Raw genomic sequence first — 15,550 nt, 5'->3', positions numbered from 1 at the left:
TATGATAGTGTTCCAAGAGAGGTCTTATGGAATGTGTTAGAACAAAAGAGGGTATCTATTAGGTACATACAAGTATTGAAAGATGTGTATGAAGGAGCAACTACTATTATGCGTACAGTGGGAGGGGACACAAGAGATTTTCCGATCTCAATTGGATTACACCAAGGATCAGCCATAAGCCCTTACCTTTTTACATTAGTTTTAGATGAACTGACGAAACATATACAAGAGAGTATTTCTTGGTGCATGATGTTTGCGGATAATATTATTCTGATAGATGAGACACGAGAAGGAGTCAATAGAAAGCTAGAACTTTGGAGAAGTACTCTAGAGTCAAAGGATTTTAAGTTAAGTAGAACGAAGACAGAATACATGCATTGCAAGTTCAGTGAAGGCCAAACCGGTGATAGGGAAGGAGTAGTTTGAATGGAGTGATACTGCCCCAAAGTAATCACTTTAAATATCTAGGCTCAGTCCTTCAAGTAGATGGGGGATGTGAGGAGGATGTTAGTCATAGGATTAAAGCCGGATGGTTGAAGTGGAGACGTGCCACGGGAGTTTTATGTGATCGTAAGATTCCCAATAAATTGAAAGGAAAATTTTACCGTACAGCCATATGACCGGCTATGTTATATGGTAGTGAGTGTTGGGCACTGAAAGAGTCGTATGCATCTAAGATAAGAGTTGCAGAGATGAGAATGTTAAGGTGGATGAGTAGCCATATTAGACTAGATAAAGTCCGTAATGAGAGTATTAGAGAAAAGGTAGGAGTGGTGCCAATTGAAGATAAGTTGAAAGAAGGGAGATTGAGGTGGTTTGGTCATGTGAAGCGTAGACATACGGAGGCTCCAGTTAGACAAGTAGAGCACATTAGGTTAGAGGATAGAAAGAAAAAAAGGGGTAGACCTAAATTGACTTGGAGGAGAATAGTACAACATGATCTAAAAACATTACACATTTCTGAGGATTTAACCCAAAATCGTTCAGAGTGGAGAAAGCGAATCCACATAGCCGATTTCAAATTTTTGGGATAAAGGCTTAGTTGAGTTGAGTTTAGTTGTATATATTTTATTAATTTTAAATAATAAAAAAATTTAATAAAATATTCACAAATAATAATTAATATTCATTGCAATATTTTTTTTTATTTGTTAGAGATTAATTTTTAGAGAATTTAATTTAGAGTTTGAAAGTTAAAGGGTTAAATTGTTATAGAAAAACTAAATTTAAATTTTAAGAGTTTAAGTATATGTATAGATATTTTTAAATTAATTAATATTTTAAAATAATAAAATATAATTATTATAATAAATAATAACTAAAAATTTTAACTTTATAAATAAATAAATAAATTTTATGCCACAAAAATTAGATTTTTTAGTTGGTAAAACTAATTTTAAATATTAAATTTGATAAAATTATTATTCCTAAATTTATAGACAAATTTTTAGAAATAAATTAATAAAATTAGTCAATAAAATTAAGATTTTTAATTAATAATTTAAATAAATTATATATATTTTAATATTAGTACGTAGTGATTTTTAGCTGAGATTTGGCTGATAGTCAAGACTTCTCAAGTTCATAGGATTTCCAATTCCAAATCAAAATCCTTTTAAAACTATGAATAGGACACCAACTGCGTCTCCCTATATATACGTCTCTCTATGTGAGGCACCATGCATCTATACACTTCAATTCTTGCAGTTTAGCTTTTGTTTCTTTTTTCAACTCTACGATCAAAAGCTTCCATAATGGCTCTACAACTGGATGAAAACATGTTCTCTATCTTGTCTGATGAAGATATGGCTCTACAACTGCACGAAAACATGTTCGCTATCCTGGCTGATGAAGACATGGCTTTACAAGTTGACGAAAACATGTTCGCTATCACGGCTGATGAAGACATGGCTTTACAAGTTGACGAAAACATGTTCGCTATCCTGTCTGATGAAGACGGCGAGGACCTATCGAAACTCGTTGATAAATATCGCGACAGGATTTTGGAGGAAAAGAAAGAGGAAACCCTTCTGGTTAAACGAATTTCGAAGAAGAAAAAGCGTGCAAAGAAAGATGGCCGCCAAAAGCTTGACAAGAAGAAGAAGAAAAGGGGAATGATATATATGATGGGCATGGTTGGTATAGTTGTGGCTTGGTTGTGTACTTTGCATTGAATAAAGGTTTTGATAGGGTTTTGAGGTTATGTAGTCAATTTTCTTTCACTGGTACAACTCTAAAACATTCAAATCTGTAGGATTCATATTTTTCAATTTCATTACAGTCATCTTTCTATTTTCACTGTACAAGTATTTCTCTTTTTGCTTTCAAATTAATATTGTAGTTGACTCATGGTTACTCGCAATTACACAATAAATAAAAGGTAATTAATGACAATAAAAATTGAAATTTGCAATTCGATTATAAGCAAGCAAAAGCATAGGATTTTCCTGCAAACCTCCAGCAATATAGGTTCAAATTCACCACCAGGTTTGAGATGTTACTTTTTGGCTTCATCAACAATACATGTTCGCTACGATGAAACTGTGAATAGGACACCAACTACGTCTTTTGTTTCTTTTTTCAACCCTACGATGAAAAGCTTCCAATGGCTCTACAACAGGATCAGAACATGTTCGCTATTCTGGCTGATGAAGATGGCGAGGACCTGTCAAAACTCGTCGACAAGTACCTTGCAAATTCCACTGCTTCTCCACCTCAAGAGAAGAAGAACAAGCAGAAGCGGCAACAACCAAAGAAGAAACAAGAACAAGCTGATGGCCTGATCAGTGCTGAGATATTTAAGGCAAAGCCTTTGGTTCTCCCTGATCATGGTGGAGATAAGGAGCAGCAGGAAGAATTCAAGAATGGCCATAACAAGCGCCAAGGCAGTGATGAGTGGGTTCAGGTGACTAAAGTACCTAAAGGTAATATTCAAGAATATAAGGAGTTGTTCTTGGAAAAGTTGTGGCTTTGGAAGAGGTAAATAAAGCGGTGCAAGCTGAGGAGATAAATCTTGACAGGGTTTTGGAGGTGGTGGAGGAAAAGAAAGAGAAGCCCTTCTGTTTAAGCCAATTTCGAAGAAGAAAAAGCGTGCAAAGAAAGATGGCAAAAAAGCTTGACAAGAAGAAGAAGAAGAAGAAGAAGAAGAAGAAGAAGAAGAAGAGAGGCATAATATATGTCATGGGCATGGCTGTGATAGCTGTGGCTTGGTTGTGTACTTTGTATTGAATAAGGGTTATTTAGTCATAATCTGTAGGATTTTTAATTGGGATTTTTTATACGGTAGTCAATTTTGTTGTCACTGCTAGTCAATTTTGTCTGTTGCTTCAGTCATAGCAGTTTGTTTGTTTTACACATTTGCTTTTGGGTTTACTTTGCTTTTATTTTCTGATTTATTTTAATCGTGCTCCTTATTTTGTTTTCTCTTGTTGGAGTCTCTTAATTCAATAAAGCCTATTATTGCTTATAAAAAAAAGGTTAACATTGGAGTTGATTGATGGTTAATTGCAATTACCCTATAAATAAGAAGTAATTAATGATAATAAACTTTAAAAATTGAAATTTGCAATTAGATTATAAACAAGCAAAAGCATAGGATTTTCCGGCAAACCTCCAGGAATATGGGTTGAAATTTCTATATTGGTTTGGGATAAAAATAATGCGTCTCTTATATGGTTTCAATCATTCCTCCTTCTTGAATTAACTTTTGAGATTGAATTAGACTCGACCTATTTTTTTTATGAGGATATTAGAGCCTCTCAAATAATATTTAGGCATTCTATAAGTGTTTTACACTCTACGTATTTGGTTCTCGACATGAGAAGGATGTGCTAAAATCCAATATTGATTTAGAATAAAAGCATGTGCCCTTATATGATTTTAGATACTCCTTCTCCTTAAATTAGGTTAAACTCGACCTATTTTCTTAAGACGCCACTTTGAGATGACTTCACCGTCAAGAATACATGACTCATGTAGCTCTTGCATCAATATAGACAGCCAACGAATATTCAAGCTGCACAATAACCTGTATTGATGAATATAACAGCCAAGAATTAATTCGTTATCTTCAACGTAACGCTTTCTTTTTTGCTGCATCTCTAAGCATAATCCTTCTGCTAGTAGTGCATCCTCTCATACATAGGTGTCCCATGTGGAATATGCTTGTAGCCATGAGTCAACAGAACTCCCTTTTCTTAGGCCTGCTAATTATACTGCCAAGATGGTGAAATCAGATGCTTATATGGGGAGAGTTAACCGTTGGCTTACGGCTGAGAAGCTGAAAGAAACAGATTGCAGAGAATAAATGGAGAGAGAGATGCTGTGAAGAAGTGGACTTCTGCTGCTTCAGCAATTAACACTTTGATGGACAGTAGCTTTTGAAGTAGCTTTGAGCGGGTCAAAACATTATCTCTTTTATTTATAAATGTTTATATTACTATTTAGATATTAAGATAGTAATTCATGAAAAATTATTTCTCTTAATTTTTAGAGGTTGATAGATTATTTTGACTAAGATTAATAAGATTATATCGCTATTTTTACATTTAACTGTTAATGAACAGTTATTTTTACTGAACTTTTAGTCGGGTTAGCGATATAATAATCTCTTTATATAGCTAACCACTAACATCTATCATTTAACAGTTAACGGTTACTAAAATAAATAGTATTATCGAGTATGGCCTTAATATATATATATAATTCATGAAATTTTATTTTGATTAAAAATAAAAATATATAATTTATTTTGATTATTATTATTATTATTAAAATTTTTGAATATCAAGTAAATAAATATTTTGCTCGATTCAAAATATTTTTTATTTAATTTGAGATATTTTATCCAAAATCTTTATATGTAATATATAATAATATTTAATTTACAATAAATACATTACTCTTCTATTATTAGGTTTAGATTAAACTTTTATGATTATAAACTAATTATAAGGATTTTAAATAAATTTTATTATGATTCATTAATCACTTTTATAGAATATAAGCTTTAAAAATTTATAATTTGTGATTATTCCATGTATATTTTACATAAATTTACATATATGAATATTTATTATTAAATTTAATTATTATTAATTAATTTACTTTTTCAAATTATCATCGACAAAGAAAGTCCTAAAATAAAAATAATCAATTACTACTCAAAAGATTATTATTTTCCGTATAGATCTTGAACATAATATTTTTGTATTTTTTATTTTTTTATAAAAATATTATACTATATTTATCTTATAATTTTAATTAATGAATCGTCTGACTTTTTTATTAGTTGAAATCAAAATTAATTCGAGCAAAGAAATGCTGTGAGCCACAAGCCAAAAACAGCTGCAATCAAAATTAATTATCGAATCTAACGAATATAAATTTAAATTGATAAATTTTATTTGTAAATAAAATTTCATTTGTTTTATAATTGTTTATATTATTTATTTAATTAAATTAGGATAGGATTTTTTTTTCTCTTGTTTTATATAACCTAAATGCTTACATAATTAAAATTTATAGCTTAACTATATTTTTTAATATCATAAATAATATAAAAAAATCCACTTATTTTAAAATTAAATTTAGAATTACTTATTCAATTAAAATAACAACCATCAATTTTAATATTTAAATAAAATTATAGCAAAAATTTCTATTATTAACATTAAAATTTTAAAAAGTTAAAGAATATTTTACTCAGTTCACAAGTTCAGCCCTCATTGTATGTGTGTATGTACATTAAGTGGTCAAAATATAAATAATCTTATAATTATTATAATTAATAAAAATTTACAAATTACAAATTTATCAAAAAATAATAATCAGCACATTCATTATATTTTATAGATAATATATTTTATTAATTTTAAATAATAAAAAAATTTAATAAAATATTCACAAATAATAATTAATATTCATTGCAGTATTTTTTTTTAGTTGTTAGAGATTAATTTTTAGAGAATTTGATTTAGGGTTTGAAAGTTAAAGTGTTAAATTGTTATAGAAAAACAAAAATTTAAATTTTAAGAGTTTAAGTGTATGTATAGATATTTTTAAATTAATTAATATTTTAAAGTAATAATATATAATTATTATAATAAATAATAACTAAAAATTTTAAATCTATAAATAAATAAATAAATAAATAAATAATTTTTATGCCAAAAAATTAGATTTTTTAGTTGGTGAAACTAATTTTAAATATTAAATTTGATAAAATTATTATTTCTAAATTTATAGACAAATTTTTAGAAATAAATTAATAAAATTAGTCAATAAAATTAAGATTCTTAATTAATTAATAATTTAAATAAAAAATATATATTTTAATAATAGTACGCAGTGATTTTTAACTGAGATTTTATTGATAGTCAAGACTTCTCAAGTTCACAGGATTTCCAATTCCAAATCAAAATCCTTTTAAAACTATGAATAGGACACAAACTGCGTCTCCCAGTATATATATATATATATACGTCTCTCTATGTAAGGCACCATGCATCTATACACTTCAATTCTTGCAGTGTAGCTTTTGTTTCTTTTTTCAACTCTACGATCAAAAGCTTCCATAATGGCTCTACAACTGGATGAAAACATGTTCGCCATCTTGGCTGATGAAGATATGGCTCTACAACTGCACGAAAACATGTTCGCTATCCTGGCTAATGAAGACATGGCTCCACAACCGGAAGAAAACATGTTCGCTGTCCTGGCTGATGAAGACGGCGAGGACCTATCGAAACTCGTCGATAAGTATTGTGACAGGGTTTTGGAGGAAAAGAAAGAGCAAACCCTTCCCGTTAAACGAATTTCGAAGAAGAAAAAGCACGCAACGAAGGATCGCCGCCAAAAGCTCGACAACAACAAGAAGAAAAGGGGCATGATATACATGATGGGCATGGCTGTGATAGTTGTGGCTTGGTTGTGTCCTTTGTATTGAATAAAGGTTTTGATAGGGGTTTGAGGTTAGGTAGTCAATTTTCTTTCACCGGTACAACTCTACAACACATAGGATTCATATTTTTCAATTTCATTACTGTCATCTTTCTATTTTCACTGTACAAGTATTTCTCTCTTTGCTTTCAAATTGATATTGTAGTCGATTGATGGTTAATTGCAATTACACAATAAATAAAAAGTAACTAATGATAATGAAAATTGAAATTTGCAATTAGATTATAAACATTATAAACAGGCAAAAGCATAGGATTTTCCTGCAAACGTCCGGGAATATAGCATCAAATTCACCACCAGGTTTGATATGTCAACTTTTTGGCTTCATCAACAATACATGACTCATGACTCATGACTCGATATAGACAGAAAATGGATATTCAAGCTCCACATAACATGTATTGATGAATATAACAGCCAAGAATTTGCCATCTTCAACACTCTCTTTCGCTGCATCTCTGAGCATAATCCTTCTGCTTGAGGTACTTCCTCTCAAACACAGGTTTTCCATGTGGATTATGCTTATAGCCATGTGTATCACAGTGATTTTCATGGCTTCCACTTACATATCTCAGTTATTTTGGTTGAAGGGCCAAAGCAGGAAAAAGAGGAAAGACTTGAGAATGAAATTCCTTTTTACTAAGCAGTGTTCGGGTTGGGTTGCTAGTAGTTATTGTCATACCTCTAGCCCTTAAAGCTTCTGTTTTGGCCACTCAAGAAACTGGTTACTGGCTTCTGCCATGCTATAAAGTTTGTTTATGTAGGGAAACAGCCGAGGAAAGAAGTGATCAGGCAACCAGCAGACAGTGTTTAAGCAACTACTGGATTCTAAGAATAAGCAACTACAAAAACAGGATGAGCAACTGCCCAAACAGGTTCTCTATGCAGTGCTCTAAGCAACTGTAAATGCATACTACATTTGTGATCTTTACAAGAGTCCTAAAGTAAAGTAGTTGTCAAGATTAGTAATGTGATCCCTCTTAGAGCTTGTTTGGGATGCACTTGGATTTGTTTGGTCTTCCAATTGCTAAATTAGAAGTTGCAAACACGATTCTTTGTGCATTTAATAAAGGGATAAAGAAATTGGGGATGTAATGTAATGGTTAAAGGAATTTAACTTATAAAGTTGGAGACTTGTAGAAGAGATGCAGAAAGCTCCAAGTACACACAACAGCCTCCAATGGCCTCTTATCAAGAATAATATAAAAGAATCTTTTTGCCTTTGGTCTGAGTCAATTCCTTGAGCTAATAAATTAATTAGTTAATGCAGTGAGATTAAGGATGCAAGGGGTCTTATTGATCCTCTGCTTTCTCAAAGGTGCATTCTGCTCAAAGACAGCATTTCCCACAATCAAATGCACAAATACCCTTCCAAACAAGAACTAAAAATTATACAATTAAGAAGATAAACTCAAAAAAGATGCAAACTTTAAAGCTTGATTTCAAATTTCCCACAAATTGCATGAAAATTAGAGGCAAAATGAAACAAATTAATCATTGCTGGGATCTCTGTTACGCATTCTATAAACAATACGGCCTCTAGAGGAATCGTATCGACTGACCTCAACCTTAACTCTATCTCCAGGCAATATCCGCACAAAATTCTTCCTTATCTTGCCCGAAATATACCCTATAATCACATCTGCATTGTCTAAGCGAACCCGAAACATACCGTTGGGGAGCGATTCGGTCACTGAACCTTCATGGGTCCATTTCTGCTCCCCAGTTGGATTGCCCTTTGCATGTGTTGAAACATCGAATCTTGGAGGTGGAGGTGAAATTGAGAGGTTGAGCGGCGTCGTTTTGATGACGATTCCCTGGCTAAAGAAGACTGTTCTCGGAGAAAGAGTGGTCGGTTTTGTAGAGGACGGAGAAGAGAACCCGGGTGCGGCGAGGATGTGGACTTGGGCGGTGGTGGAGGTCATCTTCTTGAGAGGCAAATCGGAAGTTAAAATTGGAGGGAAAGAGAGTTGGGGAAGGAGGAGACACCCAGGCTTTGGAAGAGGAGCGATGTGTGGTGGAAAGAGGGAGGAACTGAGCCTGCCGAATAGCTAAGCCAAAACTAGCCAAGCAGTTGGTTTTTGAAGGGATTATTTCAAAGGTATTTGTATAAATTACAATTAGGTCCCTATACTTTATCAAAATTAATAACATAATCTCTATTTTTTAAAAATTTTAATTAAAATATCTCTAAAATTTATAAAATTAAATTTTTTAATCATTCTATCAAAGAAAACACTAATCAACATGTTTTAACATTAAATATTTATACTATTCAATCCATATAATTTTAATTATTCACACTATTTAATTCTTCTGATAAGCTTAAAACAAATTGATTAATGTCTTTTTTGACAAAATTTTAAAAGAATGATTAAAAAATTTGATTTTATAAAATATAAAAACGTTTTAATTATAAAAAAATAGATTAAGTAAATAATTTTAATAGATTAAAGGAACTAATGGTAATTTACCTAATTTTTTTTATAACTTTTTTGTATTTTTTGGGTAAATTCTTTTCTTGTTTGAATATCGTGTTTCCAAGCTGAAAAAATATAATTTAGTAGATATTGAATTAATAATTTAATAATTATTGATCATTAAATTAATAATTTAATATCTGTATTATTATCAGGTAATATGAAAAATTAAAGGCTCGGAAATTCGAACCTTGAAAACATTTTTGTCCATTAGTCCATTTTTGTCCATTATATATTTTGTAAATTTGATTTTAATTATAAAGATAATAATATTTTTTAGGTGTTTTCGATGGCTAACAAACCAATTATAGACATTCCCTCAAATTTAAAAATCCCAAGATTATTTAAGATTAGCAATTAATTAGAGATATCTATCCATCCATGCAAGTACATGATCTGAAAAGCTGATGATTTCTGTTGTTATTCTTTAAAAAAAAATGGCAACCAGGTAACCATTTTATCAGTTCAATGGAAAACAAAGATTTCTGAAGAGTATCCTTTAACAAATAGAACTATTTCAAATTTAAGGTATGCCTGTATGGCCTCTGATGGGTCACCATTTCTATTCCATGGATGATTCAAAACATCCTACAATATGTTTGCATTCTCAAATGGGCAGCATTCATTACCTCAGTGTTAATTTATTTTCTTGTAGCAAATTGCTTCTGGGGAAGTGCTCTCCATCCAATGTCCCGGCGGTAGAACCCTCCCGGCCAGTTGATTTCCTCAACTGCCTGATAGGCTCTATCCCTTGCCTCTTGAAGATCTCTTCCCTTGGCAGTAACCCCCAGCACCCGGCCCCCAGTCGCAATGAAGTTGCCATCTGCATCCAAAGCAGTTCCAGCATGAAATATCTGAACTGTTGGAGCAACATTTTGAGCTTCTTCAAGGTTTCCAATCACAGTCCCTTTCTCATAGGATCCAGGGTAGCCTTTACTTGCCATTACCACCACCATGGCAGACCCTGGGGACCAGTTCAGTGATACTCCACTTAATTCTCCTCTACATGCGGCAAGCAGAATTTGTGCAAGATCAGATTCCAACCTAACCATTAGAACCTGTATATTAAGATGAACCAAAAGAAACCCCACATAAAATTTAGGTCACAACTACTTAAATATTATATTTTTTGCAGTATTTAAGAAACAATCACAACAACTAAAATGTAATTCTGTAATTCTCATCCAGTTTATTGTAACATGCATATAGTCTAAACCCCAAGTACATCGAAGGCAATAATGTCAATTGACAGTATGATCATAATTTGAAGAGGACACAGAAACCACATCTCTAGTTAAAATTTTAATCAAGTATTTTACACAGCCTGAATAGCAGCAACATTCTAGCTTTGAACTCTCCTACATAAAATGTGGCTAACAAAACCATGCAGCAGTGACACAAAATTAGATACATGAGATGTCAGAAGCATGGCAGCGGACAGAAAAGTGGCACTTGAGATCATGCAATAAATATTTGGCCATAAAACATACAACTCGTACTATTCATATGAATAAGAAAGAACAAGAATATGAAAACAGAAAGTCAAATTACAGAATACTTACGAAGATGAGGACAAGCCTCATGGCTTTCCTCTTCATTGTTTATTCTCTTTTACATAAAGATGCAGGATCACTACTTCAAACAGATTTAATCTCACTGACTAATTTAAATTTAGATTTAGATAATCCAAGATTTCTTCGCTAATTGACCAATAATATTAGTAAGGACCTAGATAACTGTCTATGTATGATATGAATTTCAAAAAATACTAATTTATGCTATATGAGAGGTCCCAAATTCCATTCCTCATTAAACTGTGCACCTAGATACAGCACTCATTGAAGGCCATAGGTGACCTGAGTCTGCCAAATACGGATATACCCCCATGAGCTTTCGCAATGCCATTAATTAATTCCATAATAAGTAAATTTTACCCACTCCAGCTCCCTCAAGAGAGAGATTATGTAATGCATATTGTGGGTTTGTAACTAACCTGGCATTCTGGATCTCCAAACCGCACATTATACTCAATTAGCTTAGGCAAGCCAGACTTCTTCTCTATCATTAACCCAGCATATAAAACTCCAACAAACTTGCAACCCTCTGCTGTCATTCCTTTCACTGTTGGGAGAATTATAGTTTCCATAACTGCTGATTGAAGTTCTTTTGTTAACACTGGTGCAGGAGAGTACGCACCCATCCCACCGGTATTAGGTCCGGTATCACCATCCCCAACACGCTTATGGTCCTGAGCAGATTCTAAAGGAATAGCAGTCTCTCCATCCACCAGTGCAAAGAAAGATGCTTCTTCTCCTTCCAGATATTCCTCAACAATGACACGGCAACCTGCAGAACCAAAAACACCTTTCACAAGCATTGAATCCACAGCTTGATATGCCTCCTCCAACGTCATAGCGACAATAACCCCTTTCCCAGCAGCCAATCCATCTGCTTTGATAACTATAGGAGCTCCCTGGTCCTGAATATATTGCTTTGCAACAGATGGATCTGTAAATGTTTGGTACTGCAACAAAAGAATAGAACATCAAAAGGAGAGGTTCTACTACAAAGAAACAGGAATGCAGAGAAAATTAAGACTTCAAAAATATTTGTTTGACCAAAGACCCTTTTATGAGCACAGTAAAATCTAAATTATGTTTCCCAGCTGGTTGAATTCAGCACAAGCAATTAACTTTCTTAGCATGCACCATATGGTAATCAAAACTAAAAGTAAAGGGGGAAAAAAACCTTCGCAGTAGGAATTCCATATTTGTCACACAAGCTCTTCATAAAGTTCTTTGAACCTTCCAAAGCTGCAGCCTCTGCAGATGGGCCAAAAGTAGGGATTCCAGCCTTCACTAGATCATTTGCAAGGCCAGCAACCAGAGGTGCCTCCGGTCCAACAACAACCAGTTCTACACTCCATTTGCGGCAGAATGATATCACAGCTGAGCTATCAGAAATGTCAAGGTCTGGAATACAAGTGGCATGCCCAGAGTTGGAAATCCCTGCATTGCCAGGAGCACAGAAGACAGCATCACAAGAGGGAGATCGTTGCAATGCATAACAAAGTGCATGTTCTCTTCCCCCTCCACCAATAACCAACACAATCACTCTCTCTTCTGCAACATTAGAAGATAAAATAACTATCAGTAATTAACAAAATAAGGGGATAGAATCATCACAACCACTTCAATCCAACACTTCATACCATCAATCTACACAAAAAATTATGGGCAGCCTCGTGCACTAGAGACGCTCCTGTGGTGCATTTCCAAGACAAAAAAAATATAAACACCAATGTAATCAATCATTTGGAAAAAACCAAGAATTCCACAAATTGCATTCATTATATAACTCTTAATGAGATAATCAGTGGAACCACTTAAGTAAGCAAACATGAACCACCTCGCAATTTAACAATACTCAAATGACTTCAGAGTATTAAAACTCGTACTCTTAACAATGCACTTTCATCTCTCTAAGTACTATTGAATATACATTTCTGCACAAAATTTTTCATCTTCTCTTGCAAACAGAAAGCTCAAGACCCACACAAAACACCAAAAACCATAAAAGTTGCCACAATTAAGTGAATTAGAGTTAAAAGAATCAATTTTTTGGGTAAAAATAACAAAAGAAATACCAAACAATAAAATCCCTGTTCTTACCAGAAGCACCGTTTCCATGGGCATTAATCGAAACTGACGGCTCTGATTTTTGGGAAACACACTTAAACACGGAGGAAAACGACCTATAGCCCTTGATTACATGGCGGAAATAACAATGATTTTTGCTGTGACTGGAAATCAAGGGCCCCGGAAAGAAGAAAGAAGAAGAGGAGTTGCCAAAGAAGCAAGAGAGACTGTTTGATAATGGCAAAGAGTTGGCGTTGGTGGAGTTGCCATTGAGTTTCAGAGAAGGTATCCGGTTTACAGTAGCACAAGACATCTCTATTTTGTCCTCAAAAAATACCCCCTGGAATCCCAAGAATTCTCAGCTCTGGCACTAGAATTTGGAGGACGAGAAGGAAAAAGAAAGACATGGATTTTTAGGCTGTCGTTTAAGGCCTTTTATGGACAAAACCTCCAGAAAGGAGCAGTGACGAGTGAGGGAGTGACGAGTATGCATAAAAGGGAGGAGAAAGAAATGGCAAGTAAATGCAAGACAAAATCAAGAACACGTTAGAAAGGTGCTTGGGCGGCCATGGAAGAATGGGATTGCTGATGTTGTGGTCCTCACTTCTCAGCCCGATCCATTCCGGGGTGACGAATGACCATGCTGGCAGTTTAAGGTCACTGGGCATTGATAAAGAGAAAATTTTATTGATTTTATGGTGTCTTAAGCATTTGTTTCAAGAAAAGTGGTGGCCTGATGATAAATTGGATGAGGTGGTATAGTCTAATCCTCGAGTTCGATCTAGTGTTATTAGATTCATTGTGGAATGTTGTATTGTAATTATCATGAATATATTTTATTTTATTTTAATTTAATTTCTTTTTGAAATTAAATGAAAGGTAGGCAAATTAACTCTTCACATGTTTCACATCTCTACCCACTTACATCAATGAAGCCTTATCTTAAAATAAGCAATGAAATCACAAGAAAAATAAATATATTATTAATTAATTTTAAATTATAATAAACAGATTTCATATTCTAACATTTGAGAATATTTTAAGTAACTACTCTAATCTCAATATGTCTCTACCTTCTTTAAAAAATCTCTATCTCCTGTTTGAAAGTCAGAATTTGTTAAGCATTTGATTCAATTAATTTTTTATTAGTTTTAATATTTAAAATAAAAAATTTTAATTTTTTAAATAAAAAAATATTTTAATCAAACATAATTATATAAAAATTCAATTAAATTTTATTTTTATAAATGATTTATTACAAGGGAAGCCTATATTCTAAGTTCTCTTTGCTTTTTTTAAAGAAGTTAAAATTGTATCAATTTTTTTTATTATTTACTATAAAAATAATAAATTTTAAAATTAATAAATAAAAACACTTAAATTTAATATTTTTAAATTTAATATTTTTATTATTTTTTTCACCTTTTAAAATAATGAAAACTAATAAATTATCTCTTAATTAGTGATTTAAAGGTTAAAACATCAAAAAAATTATTAAATACATTGATAGCATTAAAAATAATAATAATCTTTTAGACATAAATATTTAACTTTTTCTTATTTATATTAAGAGGGCAGGACACGTACTTGAAGACAACCCAATAATCCCTTAAAATCCCCAAGGTTGGGTTGGGTTGGGTCGCTTGTGTTTTGGCCTTAGGTTGACTTATTTTCATAGATCATAGGTTTAGGTCGTCCTCGTGCAAGAGCAGCAGAAGGATTTTGGACTTTTGATGATTTTGATTCATGCGAGTTTTGTTTTTTTTAAGGTCTAATGTTAGAAAAAAGCATGCATTTGGGTCTCAATTTTCTTTGTTCTCTTTTCATACTATTGAAAATTTTCTCATCCTTTGTTCTAACATGGACCCATTCAATTAAATATAGAGATGAGAAAATTTCTTGTCCTGAAAATAAGAGGAAAATGATTGGGAATTATTGCTGAAGCCACATGTGACAATTGCTGTAGCTAAAGACAGATGAGTCCCATTGGACTGTTATTTGCAGAGATGGTCCTAGCACTTGCTAAGTTTGTCTTCAACCTCCTTTTTATTTAAAGAAATGGATGAGATTTGGGGCTGCAATTGCCATGGAAATTTCCTTCTATTCAAAGGCCAAGGTAAGCATAAAGTCTGCAAATAGTCCTATCCCATCATGCTCAAGACCATTATAATTAAGGCCATTTGATTTATAGTGGACTTGGGAATATGCAAAATTTCTAAAATAAATCAAAATCACACCTTCATTTACTGTTGAAATTATTCTTGGGAAAAAAAACACATTTTTAAATATGTTATTATTAGAAAAATTATCTAAAACAAAATTTTATGTGCAATTTATACTTTACAAGGTTGTTCTATAAAGAGCAATATTTATAAAAAGGCTGATTATATAATTTATCAGGAGCACTAAATTTTAATATACTGTATATATTTTTATTATTTTCATATTAATAAGAAGTGGGATTCATAATTT

At 32.5% G+C, this 15,550-nt stretch overlaps 2 protein-coding genes across 2 annotated transcripts; both read right to left on the bottom strand.

Annotated features, from left to right (window-relative positions):
• Nucleotides 1-8,366: 8,366 nt before the first annotated feature.
• Nucleotides 8,367-9,015, bottom strand: LOC110666533 (translation initiation factor IF-1, chloroplastic). The gene has a single exon (XM_021827046.2). The coding sequence runs from the start codon at nt 8,883-8,885 to the stop codon at nt 8,451-8,453; it is 435 nt and encodes a 144-aa protein (XP_021682738.2). The 5' UTR covers nt 8,886-9,015; the 3' UTR covers nt 8,367-8,450.
• Nucleotides 9,016-9,832: 817 nt separating this feature from the next.
• LOC110666532 (phosphoribosylamine--glycine ligase) lies at nt 9,833-13,876 on the bottom strand. Its single transcript, XM_058135813.1, has 4 exons — nt 13,112-13,876; nt 12,189-12,562; nt 11,434-11,964; nt 9,833-10,498 (listed from the first exon to the last, which is right to left on the bottom strand). The coding sequence occupies exons 1-4, from the start codon at nt 13,389-13,391 to the stop codon at nt 10,082-10,084; spliced, it is 1,602 nt and encodes a 533-aa protein (XP_057991796.1). The 5' UTR covers nt 13,392-13,876; the 3' UTR covers nt 9,833-10,081.
• Nucleotides 13,877-15,550: the final 1,674 nt, after the last annotated feature.

The sequence above is a fragment of the Hevea brasiliensis genome, chromosome 14 (genome assembly GCF_030052815.1).
Source record: "Hevea brasiliensis isolate MT/VB/25A 57/8 chromosome 14, ASM3005281v1, whole genome shotgun sequence".
NCBI classification, from domain to species: domain Eukaryota; kingdom Viridiplantae; phylum Streptophyta; class Magnoliopsida; order Malpighiales; family Euphorbiaceae; genus Hevea; species Hevea brasiliensis.
The sequence above is the reverse complement of the archived record's forward strand: the minus strand, read 5'-3'. Positions and strand labels throughout refer to the sequence as shown.

What these genes read in the sequence shown, in the direction of transcription:
- LOC110666533 (XM_021827046.2), bottom strand. Translation starts at nt 8,885, where the DNA reads ATGACCTCCACCACCGCCCAAGTCCACATCCTCGCCGCACCCGGGTTC.
- LOC110666532 (XM_058135813.1), bottom strand. Translation starts at nt 13,391, where the DNA reads ATGTCTTGTGCTACTGTAAACCGGATACCTTCTCTGAAACTCAATGGC. An exon ending in CCATGGAAACGGTGCTTCTG is followed by an intron (nt 12,563 to 13,111) that starts GTAAGAACAGGG and finishes CTAATGTTGCAG; the next exon opens with AAGAGAGAGTGATTGTGTTG. An exon ending in ATGGAATTCCTACTGCGAAG is followed by an intron (nt 11,965 to 12,188) that starts GTTTTTTTCCCC and finishes CTTTTGTTGCAG; the next exon opens with TACCAAACATTTACAGATCC.